General features: G+C 28.9%; 2 protein-coding genes across 3 annotated transcripts in view; one reads left to right on the plus strand and one right to left on the minus strand.

Moving 5' to 3' along the window:
* LOC142233886 (uncharacterized) overlaps positions 1–12,163 on the plus strand; it is a 41,448-nt gene extending 29,285 nt beyond the window's left edge. The window contains exons 2-9 of the mRNA XM_075304947.1: positions 7,060–7,322; positions 7,386–7,460; positions 7,521–7,601; positions 7,662–7,742; positions 7,803–7,883; positions 7,944–8,024; positions 8,085–8,180; positions 11,523–12,163. Of these exons, the coding sequence (XP_075161062.1) occupies positions 7,073–7,322; positions 7,386–7,460; positions 7,521–7,601; positions 7,662–7,742; positions 7,803–7,883; positions 7,944–8,024; positions 8,085–8,180; positions 11,523–11,530 (753 nt within the window). The 5' untranslated portion in view covers positions 7,060–7,072 and the 3' untranslated portion in view covers positions 11,531–12,163. The remainder of the gene's footprint in view (positions 1–7,059; positions 7,323–7,385; positions 7,461–7,520; positions 7,602–7,661; positions 7,743–7,802; positions 7,884–7,943; positions 8,025–8,084; positions 8,181–11,522) is intronic.
* Positions 12,164–14,107: 1,944 nt separating this feature from the next.
* On the minus strand, positions 14,108–17,210 carry LOC142234458 (trafficking protein particle complex subunit 12-like). 2 transcript variants are annotated; one of them, XM_075305589.1, is made up of 6 exons: positions 16,996–17,210; positions 16,638–16,927; positions 16,239–16,577; positions 15,929–16,174; positions 15,174–15,349; positions 14,108–15,113 (listed from the first exon to the last, which is right to left on the minus strand). In XM_075305589.1, exons 1-6 carry the CDS (start codon positions 17,120–17,122, stop codon positions 14,732–14,734), a joined length of 1,560 nt encoding a protein of 519 aa, XP_075161704.1. In that variant the 5' UTR covers positions 17,123–17,210; the 3' UTR covers positions 14,108–14,731. The 2 variants fall into 2 exon arrangements, with proteins under 2 accessions (XP_075161704.1, XP_075161705.1); XM_075305590.1 differs by having other exon boundaries at positions 16,638–16,897; positions 16,996–17,209.
* Between the last annotated feature and the right edge of the window lie 520 nt (positions 17,211–17,730).

Consider the following 17,730-nt stretch of genomic DNA (forward strand, 5'->3'; position numbering starts at 1 on the left):
CCCTTATATATGTATGAGTTCCATACATATTTTTGCGAAATTTGGTCATACACTGAGAAAAAAATTTCCCTTTATATATGTATGAGTTCCATATATATTTTTGCGAAATTTGGTCATACACTGAGAAAAAAATTTCCCCTTATATATGTATGAGTTCCATACATATTTTTCCGAAATTTGGTCATACACTGAGAAAAAATTTCCCCTTATATATGTATGAGTTCCATACATATTTTTGCGAAATTTGGTCATACACTGAGAAAAAAATTTCCCTTATATATGTATGAGTTCCATATATATTTTTGCGAAATTTGGTCATACACTGAGAAAAAAATTTCCCCTTATATATGTATGAGTTCCATATATATTTTTGCGAAATTTGGTCATACACTGAGAAAAAAATTTCCCCTTATATATGTATGAGTTCCATATATATTTTTGCGAAATTTGGTCATACACTGAGAAAAAAATTTCCCCTTATATATGTATGAGTTCCATATATATTTTTGCGAAATTTGGTCATACACTGAGAAAAAAATTTCCCCTTATATATGTATGAGTTCCATACATATTTTTCCGAAATTTGGTCATACACTGAGAAAAAAATTTCCCCTTATATATGTATGAGTTCCATATATATTTTTCCGAAATTTGGTCATACACTGAGAAAAAAATTTCCCCTTATATATGTATGAGTTCCATATATATTTTTCCGAAATTTGGTCATACACTTTTCATCTAGTACACCCAAAAAATTTTGTTACTCATAATAGCAAAAATGTTTGCTAAAACAGCAGAATTTGTTTGCTGAAAAAGGGACAGCAGTAGCATGTAGTTGTTTCAGCAAACATTCGTTAGTTGAGACAGCAAACATTTTTTACAGCTAAAATAGCAAACAAATGCTGCTGAATTAGCAAATTTGTTTACTAAATGTTTTTGACAAACATCGCTGCTGAAATAGCAAACTGCGTTAGTTGAAATAGCTAACATTTTTACTGCTATAATAATTACAAATGTTTGTAGTCCCAGCAACAAAATTTGTCCTTTTTAACGATATGTTAAATAAAAACAAAGAACAATTAAATAAAAAAACAATTAAAAAAAAATAAAAAACAATTAAATAAAAAATTAACTACTGCGATAGAGGGATGATGTTGCTGAGGGCGGCCGAGACTACAACGCTGCTTCAGATTAAGAAGGCCCACCTTGGTCGTCAGTTAAGTGCTAAAAAAGAAAAATTAAAAATAATTTAAAAATAATATATATTAAAATAAAATAAACTAATATACTTACCAATTTGAAGGCCAGGACATAAGGATTTTTCGAATTTATTCCGTCCTTTTTAAATGCATTTTTGGCACTTCTTCGCAGATGGCTAAGCGTGTCCGACAAATGCACTGTCCCCGACGGCAAGGTGAACTCTTCTTCTATCTGTGCCTCCACTCGCCGGTACGCCTTAGCCACTTCGAACTTAATGCCAAATTTCATGGATGTCTTATCCGATACAGCGGGCTCCTTTTCTAATAAATGTATGGCTCGGAGCCACAAAGGGTAATTCCGGATAGACACTGCAAATAAAAAATAAATTAGATTAATAAATGAAATAAATAAATAAATATAAATAAATATAAATGAAATGTAATAAAATGTTAATACATATATGATAAATATAATAAATTATTATAAATAATTAATAAATAAAAAAACTTACATGATTTGGCGAAGGCATTTTGAGGATATTGAGAAATCTCATGTTCCTGAGAATTCTCAGGAGCCTGAGATTTCTCAGGAGCTAGAGAATTCTCATGTTCCTGAGATTTCTCAGAAACTTGAGAGTTGTCAGGAACCTGAAAAACCTCAGCTACCTGAGAAATCCTGAGAAATCTCAGGCTCCTGAGAATTCTCAGGAACCTGAAAATCAATGTCCACCGACAACCGCACCACCATCTCCTCTTCCCAGCTCCTCCAGCAACTTTGCTAAATTGTATGATTGGATTTTACTCAATTTGTATGCTTGTTACTGGAGGAACTGATATAGCTCCCATATATATGTATGAACCGATTTTCCGAAATTTGGTCATACACTGAGAAAAAAATTTCCCCTTATATATGTATGAGTTCCATACATATTTCTGCGAAATTTGGTCATACACTGAGAAAAAAATTTCCCCTTATATATGTATGAGTTCCATACATATTTTTGCGAAATTTGGTCATACACTGAGAAAAAAATTTCCCTTTATATATGTATGAGTTCCATATATATTTTTGCGAAATTTGGTCATACACTGAGAAAAAAATTTCCCCTTATATATGTATGAGTTCCATACATATTTTTGCGAAATTTGGTCATACACTGAGAAAAAATTTCCCCTTATATATGTATGAGTTCCATACATATTTTTGCGAAATTTGGTCATACACTGAGAAAAAAATTTCCCCTTATATATGTATGAGTTCCATATATATTTTTGCGAAATTTGGTCATACACTGAGAAAAAAATTTCCCCTTATATATGTATGAGTTCCATATATATTTTTCCGAAATTTGGTCATACACTGAGAAAAAAATTTCCCCTTATATATGTATGAGTTCCATATATATTTTTGCGAAATTTGGTCATACACTGAGAAAAAATTTCCCCTTATATATGTATGAGTTCCATATATATTTTTGCGAAATTTGGTCATACACTGAGAAAAAAATTTCCCCTTATATATGTATGAGTTCCATATATATTTTTGCGAAATTTGGTCATACACTGAGAAAAAAATTTCCCCTTATATATGTATGAGTTCCATACATATTTTTGCGAAATTTGGTCATACACTGAGAAAAAAATTTCCCCTTATATATGTATGAGTTCCATATATATTTTTCCGAAATTTGGTCATACACTGAGAAAAAAATTTCCCCTTATATATGTATGAGTTCCATATATATTTTTCCGAAATTTGGTCATACACTTTTCATCTAGTACACCCAAAAAATTTTGTTACTCATAATAGCAAAAATGTTTGCTAAAACAGCAGAATTTGTTTGCTGAAAAAGGGACAGCAGTAGCATGTAGTTGTTTCAGCAAACATTCGTTAGTTGAAACAGCAAACATTTTTTACAGCTAAAATAGCAAACAAATGCTGCTGAATTAGCAAATTTGTTTACTAAATGTTTTTGACAAACATCGCTGCTGAAATAGCAAACTGCGTTAGTTGAAATAGCTAACATTTTTACTGCTATAATAATTACAAATGTTTGTAGTCCCAGCAACAAAATTTGTCCTTTTTAACGATATGTTAAATAAAAACAAAGAACAATTAAATAAAAAAACAATTAAAAAAAATAAAAAACAATTAAATAAAAAATTAACTACTGCGATAGAGGGATGATGTTGCTGAGGGCGGCCGAGACTACAACGCTGCTTCAGATTAAGAAGGCCCACCTTGGTCGTCAGTTAAGTGCTAAAAAAGAAAAATTAAAAATAATTTAAAAATAATATATATTAAAATAAAATAAACTAATATACTTACCAATTTGAAGGCCAGGACATAAGGATTTTTCGAATTTATTCCGTCCTTTTTAAATGCATTTTTGGCACTTCTTCGCAGATGGCTAAGCGTGTCCGACAAATGCACTGTCCCCGACGGCAAGGTGAACTCTTCTTCTATCTGTGCCTCCACTCGCCGGTACGCCTTAGCCACTTCGAACTTAATGCCAAATTTCATGGATGTCTTATCCGATACAGCGGGCTCCTTTTCTAATAAATGTATGGCTCGGAGCCACAAAGGGTAATTCCGGATAGACACTGCAAATAAAAAATAAATTAGATTAATAAATGAAATAAATAAATAAATATAAATAAATATAAATGAAATGTAATAAAATGTTAATACATATATGATAAATATAATAAATTATTATAAATAATTAATAAATAAAAAAACTTACATGATTTGGCGAACGAGGCATTTTGAGGATATTGAGAAATCTCATGTTCCTGAGAATTCTCAGGAGCCTGAGATTTCTCAGGAGCTAGAGAATTCTCATGTTCCTGAGATTTCTCAGAAACTTGAGAGTTGTCAGGAACCTGAGAAACCTCAGCTACCTGAGAAATCTCAGGCTCCTGAGAATTCTCAGGAACCTGAAAATCTCGAAGATCCTCACAATCAATGTCCACCGACAACCGCACCACCATCTCCTCTTCCCAGCTCCTCCAGCAACTTTGCTAAATTGTATGATTGGATTTGACTCAATTTGTATGCTTGTTGCTGGAGGAACTGGGCCGTCTCGTCCTTAATTTTATTAAACTCCTCCAACTGGATTTGGTTAATTTTTAAAACCTTTTTAAGTACTTCTTGCGACTGAAAAAAAATATATTTAAAAATATATTAATATACTTAAATTGTGTAATAATAATAATTGATACTACTTACCATCATGGTTAAACAGAAGAAAACAGAATATCGATTGATTTTAATTTTGGAAGATCCTCCCACGTAGGTGTCTTGATAGCGAATGACACTTTTACTTACCTACCATCACCAGCATAACTTATATAAATATATATTGATATAGCTCCCATATATATGTATGAACCGATTTTCCGAAATTTGGTCATACACTGAGAAAAAAATTTCCCCTTATATATGTATGAGTTCCATATATATTTTTGCGAAATTTGGTCATACGCTGAGAAAAAATTTCCCCTTATATATGTATGAGTTCCATACATATTTTTCCGAAATTTGGTCATACACTGAGAAAAAAATTTCCCCTTATATATGTATGAGTTCCATATATATTTTTGCGAAATTTGGTCATACACTGAGAAAAAAATTTCCCCTTATATATGTATGAGTTCCATATATATTTTTCCGAAATTTGGTCATACACTGAGAAAAAAATTTCCCCTTATATATGTATGAGTTCCATATATATTTTTGCGAAATTTGGTCATACACTGAGAAAAAAATTTCCCCTTATATATGTATGAGTTCCATATATATTTTTGCGAAATTTGGTCATACACTGAGAAAAAAATTTCCCCTTATATATGTATGAGTTCCATATATATTTTTGCGAAATTTGGTCATACACTGAGAAAAAAATTTCCCCTTATATATGTATGAGTTCCATACATATTTTTGCGAAATTTGGTCATACACTGAGAAAAAAATTTCCCCTTATATATGTATGAGTTCCATATATATTTTTCCGAAATTTGGTCATACACTGAGAAAAAAATTTCCCCTTATATATGTATGAGTTCCATATATATTTTTCCGAAATTTGGTCATACACTTTTCATCTAGTACACCCAAAAAATTTTGTTACTCATAATAGCAAAAATGTTTGCTAAAACAGCAGAATTTGTTTGCTGAAAAAGGGACAGCAGTAGCATGTAGTTGTTTCAGCAAACATTCGTTAGTTGAAACAGCAAACATTTTTTACAGCTAAAATAGCAAACAAATGCTGCTGAATTAGCAAATTTGTTTACTAAATGTTTTTGACAAACATCGCTGCTGAAATAGCAAACTGCGTTAGTTGAAATAGCTAACATTTTTACTGCTATAAGAATTACAAATGTTTGTAGTCCCAGCAACAAAATTTGTCCTTTTTAACGATATGTTGAAATGAAACCCGTAAGTCATTTAATACAATAATTTCTAAATTTATTAAATGTGTGAAATTAATTAAATTCCATCGAAGTATTGGAAGTTGAGCTGTATTGTTGCACAGTATTTATGTTCGTTTATATTTCTTCTTTGGCCTTATACACGCGGACAAAACATAACAATCTGTAACGAAAAGAAGTAAAAAACAACAATAGATTTAAAAAAGGACAAATTTTCAAAAAAAAATATGCTTATAACTCTGTCATTTTTCTTCTAATCTTATTCTTACGTTAAATGTTCACCTTATCAACGTTACATTTACGAGCGCAAAGAGACCCCGGACGTTATTTCAACGGCACCAGCACAAAATCACTGTAAACTATGATGAAAATGTGCTAAATTTTTATCGATATGTTTAGAACCATTAAACTTATCACAGATCCAACGATATAAGCGGACATTTCTCGCTTGAGATATGATTCTCGCGCCTAGTAAAAAACCAAAAATTTAAATATATCTCAAAACGTGTTCCATATAAAAATTTAACCACTATTTTCCAATTAAGGAGATGAAAATTTATAATAAAATCTCCGCTCATCAAATATACATGACAAAAAATTTATTTTGTATTCGAACGATGTCATCAAAGTTGATCAAAAATAGGTACTTTTAGCCAAAAATCGAATTGATTAAAACTAAAAGCATACATTATTCTCTTAAGGCCGTATTTAGTTTACTCTCTTTCTTTTCAGTGTTCAAGCTGAAAAACAGCTTATTTTCAGGTTACTTTCTTTAGTCCATTAAATTAGAAATATTAAATGGCTCGCAATCAATACATTGGATCTCCATCCATAAATTTTATCGTCTTCATATATATTTTTGCACTTTTAATTTTGTGTTTTGGCGAAAAAGTCGAACATAATATTCACCTTTTGCTTAGAATGGCTGAAAATTACACGAATGCAATCCAGTAACTAGAGAATATTAATCGTGTAAAATGACGATTTTAGCGGCTAAACTCGAAACCACCTTCAAATGTAAATTGTTATTGTATAAACAAAAAATACTAATTGTTTTTAACGTTTGAATTTTTATAAAGATACCATTTTACTATTGTCAATTTGACTAAAGAGACTTTATTATTTTATCCCGATCAGCAGAAAATTTCAGCAAACTACTGACTTTACTGCAGTATGTCTGCTGTTCCAAAATAACAGATTGTTTGCTGTTTTAGCAAAAAAACTGCTAAAACAGCAGCATTTTGTTTGCTGAAAAACAGCAGACAGCGTTTGCTATTAACAACAGACTTTTTTCTATGAGTGTATCTCACTGGTGCTGTTTTCTATTTTTAAGAAGCAGCTAATATAGTTTTGGTTTTACTGATTTCCAATTGAAAACACTGTTAAGTTAAGTTATAAGTATAAATAATATACTTCTTTTTCACAGATTGAGCAACATCATGAACCGTATGTGCGTAATTTGCCGTGATCAGAAAAAACAAGGCAATTTGTTTCTTTTAAACAAAATGGAAAATTACCACGAAATTTGTGCGGTACTTGGATTAAATCCAACTAAAGTTCCACATTATTACAAAATTTGTGATAAACATTTCACACTACTGAAACCGCACAGAGGGCAAATGAAACCATATGGGAGACCAACGCTGCTAATGGAGGGGTATACCATATATAAACCATCAATAGCGGCTGGTAAGAGTATTACTTTTAATTTAAAATTTTTTATGTAGGAGTGATTTTTGCGTTTCTTCGCAGTGCATACAGTTGTATCGAAATGTCAGGCTGGTCCAGCCCACAGCAACCCAGACGCTGATATTGATGTAGGTCCATGTAAGTTTGATATATTTTATATATACCTAGCATATTGGACTAATTTTTGTTTCCTGACAGCAACATCCTCAGCGGCGGCTGTCCGCAGAAATATAGAGGCGCAACTGCATCAAGACGAGGCTGATATTGATGCAGGTCCATGTAAGTTTGATATATTTTATATATACCTAGCATATTGGACTAATTTTTATTTCCTGACAGCAACATCCTCAGCGGCGGCTGTCCGCAGAAATATAGAGGCGCAACTGCATCAAGACGAGGCTGATATTGATGCAGGTCCATGTAAGTTTGATATATTTTATATATACCTAGCATATTGGACTAATTTTTGTTTCCTGACAGCAACATCCTCAGCGGCGGCTGTCCGCAGAAATATAGAGGCGCAACTGCATCAAGACGAGGCTGATATTGATGCAGGTCCATGTAAGTTTGATATATTTTATATATACCTAGCATATTGGACTAATTTTTGTTTCCTGACAGCAACATCCTCAGCGGCGGCTGTCCGCAGAAATATAGAGGCGCAACTGCATCAAGACGAGGCTGATATTGATGCAGGTCCATGTAAGTTTGATATATTTTATATATACCTAGCATATTGGACTAATTTTTGTTTCCCGATAGCAACATCCTCAGCGGCGGATGTCCGCAGAAATCCAGACGCTGCAGGTATGAATCCACAGCAAATGGATTCGACGACCAATATCAGTTCAACCTTATGTAAGTCACATTATTAATTTCATATTTAAAATTTCATCAAAATTTTCCATACAGCTGATGACCACAATGAAAGCAGAAAAAAGGGAATTATAGTTTTTAGTTCAAATTGCCATTAAAATACAGTAAAAATTGACCATTAAAAAGGCACGTACTCGAAAGACAGACGTTCAGATGGTGCTTAGGGGAAGCAGATATACCCATAATGGGCTTGTGCACAGGCGCAAGTATTCTGTGTGTGGACCATATGCAAAGGATGCTGTTTACTTCAATGATTTTTCTTTCTCGTGAGTGAGGTTTTTGTTTTAGCTAACACGACGGCATTTGTAAATGAATGAAAATTGCCTATGAAAGCCTCCTAAAATTAGACCAAAGGACGCCTATTAGGGATTTTAGAGTTTGGTCTGGCAAACATATTGTTCCAGTTTAACCAGATCACCAGGGGGCGTTAAGTACGTCAATGTGATGGAAGGCAAGTGTCAATGCATTGTATTTGTAATTGTGTCATATAGAAAACCATATGCTTTGGAATTTGTTCTATATTTAATGTCCATCCCCCTAGTTCATCTTAACATGGAATGTGGATGGACGAAGAACCGTCACTTGAGGCCAAAAACTCAAAATTTTATTTCTATAGAAAATTTTGTCAAAATTTTATTTCTATAGAAAATTTTGTCAAAATTTTATTTCTATAGAAAATTTTGTCAAAATTTTATTTCTATAGAAATTTTGTCAAAATTTTATTTCTACAGAAAATTTTGTCAAAATTTTATTTCCATAGAAAATTTTGTCAAAATTTTATTTCTATAGAAATTTTGTCAAAATTATATTTCATTAGAAAATTTTGTCAAAATTTTATTTCTATAGAAAATTTTGTCAAAATTTTATTTCTATAGAAAATTTTGTCAAAATTTAATTCCTATAGAAAATTTTGTCAAAATTTTATTTCTATAGAAAATTTTGTCACAATTTTATTTCTATAGAAAATTTTGTCAAAATTTTATTTCTATAGAAAATTTTGTCAAAATTTTATTTCTATAGAAAATTTTTCCAAAATCTTATTTCCATAGAAAATTTTTTTCTATAGAAAATTTTGTCAAAATTTTATTTCTATCGAAAATATTGCCAAAATTTTATTTTTATAGAAAATTTTGTCAAAATTTTACTTCGATAGAAAAATTTTTCAAAATCTTATTTCCATAGACAATTTTTATCAAACTTTTATTTCTATAGAAAATGTTGTCAAAATTCTATTTCTATAGAAAATTTTGTAAAAATTTTATTTCTATAGAACATTTTGTCAAAATTTTATTTCTATAGAAAATTTTGTCAAAATTTTATTTCTATAGATATTTTGTCAATATTTTATTTCTACAGAAAATTTTGTCAAAATTTTATTTCCATAGAAAATTTTGTCAAAATTTAATTTCTATAGAAATTTTGTCAATATTTTATTTCTACAGAAAATTTTTCAAAATTTTATTATTACTTTCTATAGAAAATTTTGTCAAAATTTTATTTCTATAGAAAATTTTGTCAAAATTTTATTTCTATAGAAAATTTTGTCAAAATTTTATTTCTATAGAAAATTTTGTCAAAATTTAATTCCTATAGAAAATTTTGTCAAAATTTTATTTCTATAGAAAATTTTGTCAAAATTGTATTTCTATAGGAAAATTTTATCAAATTATTATTTCCATAGAAAATTTTGTCAAAATTTTATTTTTATAGAAAATTTTGTCAAAATTTTATTTCTATAGAAAATTTTGTCAAAATTTTATTTCTATAGAAAATTTTTCGAAAATCTTATTTCCATAGATTTTTTTTTTCTATAGAAAATTGTGTCAAAATTTTATTTCTATAGGAAATGTTATCAAAATTTTATTTCTATAGAAAATATTGCCAAAATTTTATTTTTATAGAAAATTTTGTCAAAATTTTACTTCGATAGAAAAAAATTTTCAAAATCTTATTTCCATAGAAAATTTTTATCAAACTTTTATTTCTATAGAAAATGTTGTCAAAATTCTATTTCTATAGAAAATTTTGACAAAAATTTATTTCTATAGAAAATTTTGTCAAAATTTTATTTCTATAGAAAATTTTTTCAAAATTTTATTACTATAGAAAATGTTGTCAAAATTCTATTTCTATAGAAAATTTTGTCAAAATTTTATTTCTATATAAAAATGTTGCCAAACTTTTATTTCTATAGAAAATGTTGTCAAAATTCTATTTCTATAGAAAATTTTGTCAAAATTTTATTTCTATAGAAAATTTTGTCAAAATTTTATTTCTATAGAAAATGTTGTCAGAATTTTATTTCTGCAGAAAATTTTGTCAAAATTTTATTTCTATAGAAAATTTTGTCAAAATTTTATTTCTAAAGAAAATTTTGTCAAAATTTTGTTTCTATAGAAAATTTTGTCAAAATTTTATTTCTATAGAAATTTTGTCAAAATTTTATTTCTATAGAAAATTTTGTCAACATTTAATTTCTATAGAACATTTTGTAAAAATTTTATTTCTATATTCAAATTTTATTTCTATATTTCTATATTTCAAAATCTTATTTCCATAGAAAATTTTTATCAAACTTTTATTTCTATAGAAAATGTTGTCAAAATTCTATTTCTATAGAAAATTTTGACAAAAATTTATTTCTATAGAAAATTTTGTCAAAATTTTATTTCTATGGAAAATTTTTTCAAAATTTTATTACTATAGAAAATGTTGTCAAAATTCTATTTCTATAGAAAATTTTGTCAAAATTTTATTTCTATATAAAAATGTTGCCAAACTTTTATTTCTATAGAAAATGTTGTCAAAATTCTATTTCAATAGAAAATGTTGTCAAAATTCTATTTCTATAGAAAATGTTGTCAAAATTCTCTTTATATAGAAAATTTTGTCAAAATTTTATTTCTATAGAAAATTTTGTCAAAATTTTATTTCTATAGAAAATGTTGTCAGAATTTTATTTCTGCAGAAAATTTTGTCAAAATTTTATTTCTATAGAAAATTTTGTCAAAATTTTATTTCTAAAGAAAATTTTGTCAAAATTTTGTTTCTATAGAAAATTTTGTCAAAATTTTATTTCTATAGAAATTTTGTCAAAATTTTATTTCTATAGAAAATTTTGTCAACATTTAATTTCTATAGAACATTTTGTAAAAATTTTATTTCTATATAAAATTTTGTCAAAATATTATTTCTATAGACATTTTTTTTTTTGAGTATATATATATTCAACTCAGCTCAGTTAGAGCTATTTTCTTCTTGTCTTGTTTTCCACTTATCTAAAATAATAACCTTTTAGCATTTTTTCTTCTTGTTCTTTTTCAGGGACATAATGTCAGTTCTACCGGTTAATCATCAACTGGATCCTAATGGTTTTCCTCGTATGTTCAACACCCCAGCCTATTATCCAGAAACTATATTTAATGGCCAATAACATTAGATGTAAACTTTGTATTTAGATTGTATTTTTCTATAAAGAAAAAAGAAAAATTAGAATTTTTACAATCTACTACAAAAAATAGGTCCCATCGGTAGTTAGAGGTTAAATAAGAGGTTAAAAATAAAAGTAGTGGCGAAACAATTTTTCCAATACTATAACACATGAAACTACTAAAAGTAGTTTCAACTGATAGCTTAAAATACATACAAATGTCAAGTGCACAAAAAACTATTGTCTAGCAATTTTGCGAAATTTATAAAAGACGACTTTTTCATTTTGTTTACAATTTTTAAACTATCCATTGATCCTATACCAAGTCACTCATATGGAAAATTGTCTCCCACACTCTTTTATTGTACTGTAAATATTTCTTCTATAAAATAAATATCTGTCATATAATGACTAATAACACCCAAAAAAATAGATCTTACATAAGCATTGTTATAACAATCTTTACGACTACTTGTTTAAATAATTCTGTATGTAAAATATTTTTAGTTTTAAATTTATGCCACCAACAAGATAAAAAAAATGCAATATTAAAAATTTATAGAATTAAGGTAATTTTAAAATAAATAAAATTAACAAAATGAAAAAAAAATATTATTTATTGGGATTATTAGCAAACACTTGATTTTTTGATTTTTTACTGTTTGGTAGATTGGTAGAATTATTTTTTTACTTCAATTTTCTATAGACAAAATGTTTCTATAGAAATAAAATTTTGCAAAAATTTTCTATAGAAATAAAATTTTGCAAAAATTTTCTATAGAAATAAAATTTTGCAAAAATTTTCTATAGAAATTAATAATAAAATTTTGACAACATTTTCTGTAGAAATAAACTTTTGACAAAATTTTCGATAGAAATAAAATTTTGAGAAAGTTTTCTATAGAAATAAAAATTTGACAAAATTTTCTATAGAAATAAAATTTGGCAAAAATTTTCTATAGAAATTTTTTTAAACTGAAATAAAAAAAAAACAACAATGCTTAAAGAACAAAACCAACAATAACAAAACAAAACGAATAGAAAAAGAAGAGGAAGCACGCTCAAAATAAACCCAACCAACTGCATTCAAATCGATGATTTGACAGTTGCATAGGAAAAGAGATATGTTTGTTTCGAATTTATTTCGGCATAAGCCGGCTATCATACAAAACCTTTTTTCTGAAGGTTCAAGTGTGGTTCATTGTTGGGTTTAATGAACTGCCTGAATTTATTCTGATAATTGGTTGATAGTTTTGCTGCAAGTAGAGGATGCTGGTGAGGAATGTGGTAATTCCGAAACGTGCGTCCATCCAACCATCTTGCAGTCTATAGGGCTTTGCCCAAATAAATTTGACAAATATTCTTTTCCTCTGTTGGTTAAGCTACACTTGTAGTTTAGTCAATGTATGGTTTTAAGCTGAAATAAAAAAACAACAACAATGCTTAAAGAACAAAACCAACAATAACAAACCAAAACGAATGGAGAAATACAATTTTGCAAAAATTTTCTATAGAAATTAATAATAAAATTTTGACAAAATTTTCTGTAGAAATAAAATTTTGACAAGATTTTCTATAGAAATAAAATTTTGAAATAACATTTTGACAAAATTTTCTATTGAAATAAAATTTTGAGAAAATTTTCTGTAGAAATAATTTTCTATGGAAATAAAATTTTGACAAAATTTTCTATAGAAATAAAATTTTGATATAATTTTCTAGAGAAATAAAATTTTCACAAGATTTTTTATAAAAATAAAATTTTAACACAATTTTCTATAGAAATAAAATTCTAACAAAATTTTCTATAGAAATAAAATTTTAACAAAATATTCTATAAAAATAAAATTTTAACAAAATTTTCTATAGAAATAAAATTTTAACAAAATTTTCTATAGAAATAATATTTTGACAAAATTTTCTTTAAAAATAAAATTTTGCAAAAAATTTTCTATAGAAATTAATAATAAAATTTTGACAAAATTTTCTGTAGAAATAAAATTTTTAAAAGATTTTCTATAGAAATAAAATTTTGAAATAACATTTTGACAAAATTTTCTATAGAAATAAAATTTTGAGAAAATTTTCTAGAGAAATAATTTTCTATGGAAATAAAATTTTGACAAAATTTTCTATAGAAATAAAATTTTAACAAAATCTTCTATAGAAATAAAATTTTGACAAAATTTTTTATAGAAATAAAATTTTAACAAAATTTTCTATAGAAATAAAATTCTAACAAAATTTTCTATAGAAATAAAATTTGCAAAAATTTTACACACAAGTAAAATGTTTAACAAAATTTTCTATAGAATTTAAATTTTGACGAAATATTTCGATAGAAATAAAATTTTGCAAAAATTTTCTATAGAAATAAAATAATAAATCACACCAATGAATAAATAAATTTCGTACAAACTTTAAAGAAAAGAGAATCAAACTTCAGTACCAAAAAACCCTCGAAAGTATACAAACTCAATTGTTTTTCTTTGTTTTTATTGCTAAATAACCACATATATAATTATAATAAATAATAATTAAATATAAATAAAATTGTTATACAATGGAGGGATACATACATACGAACATACACTTATGGGCAGAATAATAATTGTTCATTTCATAAAAGGAAAATATCCTTAAATTTGAACTATTCCAGATATTTTGGGACCATTTCAAAGAATGAGGTAATTGTATTTTGCTGTACCGCTTTAGATTTTCAAAATATTTAGCCACAAAGTTCGCTAGACTATTTTAGAAACTGCAATACGATTTCAAATAACCGGCGACTAAGATGTTTTCATAATTGTTCACAACCGCGATGGTCAAAATATTTTCTATTTGTGGTTTTCTAAACCAAAAAGCGGGCATTCTACATTTCCAAATCAATATAGATAAGATAAAGCCCAGAACACTTTGTGGTACAAACAATGGTAGACCAAAAAATTGAAAATACTCTTCTGATCACTCCATATTTGATATAATAAAAGCACCTATCGTTCTGTTCATGAGTGTATGTCATCAAAAAAAAAAAATACTTTGCTAAAAAATGTCTTTTAGTTTTCTTTTTTTACCACTAAGATGTAATCAATAGGGTGTTGTATCAATTAGGTGTTTGTAGTTTTAGACAGATTTCCAGACTTATATTCAAATCGGGTTTGTAACGATTGATGAGGCGTAAAAGGTTAAGTTTTTTATTCTTCGAGTTATTCGATTCCAATTCGTATAATGTCGAAAGATTAACCAGTAAACTCTCATTTAGAGATTTCTGAGGATTTAAATTAATGGCCCTTTCAAAAAGAGTGATCGCTTCTTTCAATTTACCCGCATATAAAAGACATACACCCATATTATTTAGGATCATAGTATTACCCGATTCTAAATGCAAGGCTTTTTGGAATGTAGCATAGGCTTCGGGGAAATCATTTTGGGCAACAGTTATAAGACCTTTGTCAACCAAATCACGTATATCCGGTTGTGAATAGCTGGAAAAAGAATAGGATAAAGTGAACGAACGGTTCATTCGGATAATGAATTCAACTTACATTTTTCTTAGTCTACGAGCTTCGGCAAATTTTTGTTCTGCACCAAAAATATCACCAATTTGTAGATATATTCTCCCCCATGCCGAAAATAAGGCTCGCCTTTCTTCCTTGTCAAGGTCTGTGCCGTCGGCAATCATAGTACTCAATATATCATCGATAAGATTGTATTTTTTCAACTGGAAATAAACATTTCAATCAGAACTAAACTGTCCAAAATCGAGAGTTCTCCTATTATTTCAAGTGTTGGAAAGGAATAATAAAAAACGTTATGAATTTTTAAAATGTTTGCTTTTCTAAGTTTCGACTTTTGCAAAATAAAAAGTCGGCCTTTCGATTAAATTATTTTTGATAAATTTTTTAAATCCACTAAAATCATTTCCATGTCTTTTATGTGATTAATATTCCAAGTTTACTAAAACAGTAATAAAATCATCAGAAGTCAAAACTGTTGAATGGTCGATGGTCATTTCTCCTAAAATTTAACAAAACCAAAACATTCTTTAATGGCTTTAAATTCAAGATTTTATATTGATCAATTTGTCGATCACTACTAGGCCGAAAATAAAATTCTACGTAAGATAAGGGTGTCCACATTATCGAAAAAGTAGACAACCCCTAGTGTATCAATAAATGATCATTAAAAAACCAATAGGCCAATATAAAATTTGATAATTTAGTTAGTCAAAATTTGAAAAATCAATTTGTCAAAATTTGATTTTTGAATACTTATTCCTTTCTAGTTGAGTGATTCTTACTATAATTGCGCAGTTAACAATTGCATGTAAAACCCTCAATTCTCTTTTCTTCCAGAATATGTGGGCTTCTTTCGATGGTTTTCCAGCGAAATACATTTTGATATCGTTTGTTATAACATACAGCTCCGACAAACGGTCCAAAGCCATTTGTGGATTACCCAAATAGATAGGCATTTCTGCCAATAATAGCCGAAAAGAGAACGAAGCTATCGAACCAATTTTTCCAGGATACATTTCAGGGTAGAACTGTAAGAAAATGAAACAAACTAAAATAAGGAAGACAAAAACAAAATTAAGAAAAGACTATTACCTCAAAAAACACATCGGGTCGATTCAATCTATCGAAAGGTTCAGCCTCTTTCTGCAGTAGCTCATATTCGCCTAATTTAATGAGCAAAGCTAAACGTGTAAACCATAATTGTAAAGAATGTGGTGAATGTTTTGCTGGTTGCCCGACACGACCATATCCTTGGCCATAAATAGTCAACAAACGTCCTGTCAAATTTATAGCTGATCTATAGCAGCCAGATGCTATAAGGGATCTCAATCCCCGCTCATCTTGCGTAACATTATCAACACCTGGTATTTTACGATATGTCACTTCTGCATCACCCAAATGTTTGGAAACTGCTATAGCTATCAAGTCCGGCTTAAATACCAAAAAAATATCACCTTAATGATATTCAGAGTGAGAATTTTCTTGGCTTACCAAATCTGTGGCTGTTTGTATGCCCGGCATAGTTGGCATTTGATCGTCACATTGAAGCGTAGGTGTTTCCCAAAAATTTCTAACATCATCTGGTATTTTCATATCTTCATCCAGCTCCGCTTGATTTTCTATATATTCTGTTGGCTTAAATCCTCCTGTGAATGTGTTTGAAGTTAAATTGGCCATGTTGCTTTGACTTCCAGGCGTAGAAGTAGGAACTTGTGCGGCATTTGTTTGCTGGCCATTTCCAGCGGTAGAAACTTTAATTGAAGCCATAGGATTTTGAGGGACTATTGCGCAAATGGAAATTTGATATAAAACTTTCAGACAAAAATGTATTTGCAAAGGAAGACGTTACCAGTTTCTGACGGTTGGCCTCGAGTTGTTACTAGCTCATCAAAAAAACTAGGCGGGTCATTGGCAAAATATTGACTAAGACTAGGTGCTCCGGATTGTTTATTGTTCAAGTTATTAGTATTTTCCATTATAAATCTGTCTTACCACCGTATTACAACTTTTCGTAAACAAAAATTACCCTGACATAAAATCAGATGTTTAGCAGCTGGGATATTGAACAAGGCCGCACCGACCCATTTTGCCGGCACTAAATTATCGGTCATCGGCGGCAGTTGGTGTCGTCCATCCAGATTATGCTTTTTGGACGGAATATCAATGTTTGTAATGCGCTTTACAGACTATCAGTTATTCCGGACGACAGTGCTCGTGTCGAACATATCCCATATAATGTGCACATTATAAGTTAAGTCCGAAGGCATAATCGATACTGCTGCATGTTTATGGGATCGATAACACATTTACCGATTATTTAGTCATCGCCGACAAGTCGTATCGATCCGACACACTGTAAGATTCTTTACAAACACCGACATTCCGTCCGGAATAACTGATAGTCTGTAAAGCGCATAAAGAATTTGTAATGCGTCTTACAGACTATAAGTTTTTCAGGACGGAATGTCCAATCGGAATGAATTGTCGGCGATGACTAAATAATCGGTAAATGTGTTATCGATCCCATAAACTTGCAGCAATATCGATTATGGATTCGGACTTAATTTATAACGTGGCCAATATA

This window comes from Haematobia irritans, chromosome 4 (assembly GCF_050003625.1).
Source record: "Haematobia irritans isolate KBUSLIRL chromosome 4, ASM5000362v1, whole genome shotgun sequence".
In the NCBI taxonomy this organism is placed as follows: Eukaryota; Metazoa; Arthropoda; class Insecta; order Diptera; family Muscidae; genus Haematobia; species Haematobia irritans.

What these genes read in the sequence shown, in the direction of transcription:
- LOC142234458 (XM_075305589.1), bottom strand. Translation starts at nt 17,122, where the DNA reads ATGGAAAATACTAATAACTTGAACAATAAACAATCCGGAGCACCTAGT. An exon ending in AGGCCAACCGTCAGAAACTG is followed by an intron (nt 16,928 to 16,995) that starts GTAACGTCTTCC and finishes TTTGCGCAATAG; the next exon opens with TCCCTCAAAATCCTATGGCT. An exon ending in GACCCGATGTGTTTTTTGAG is followed by an intron (nt 16,175 to 16,238) that starts GTAATAGTCTTT and finishes ATTTTCTTACAG; the next exon opens with TTCTACCCTGAAATGTATCC.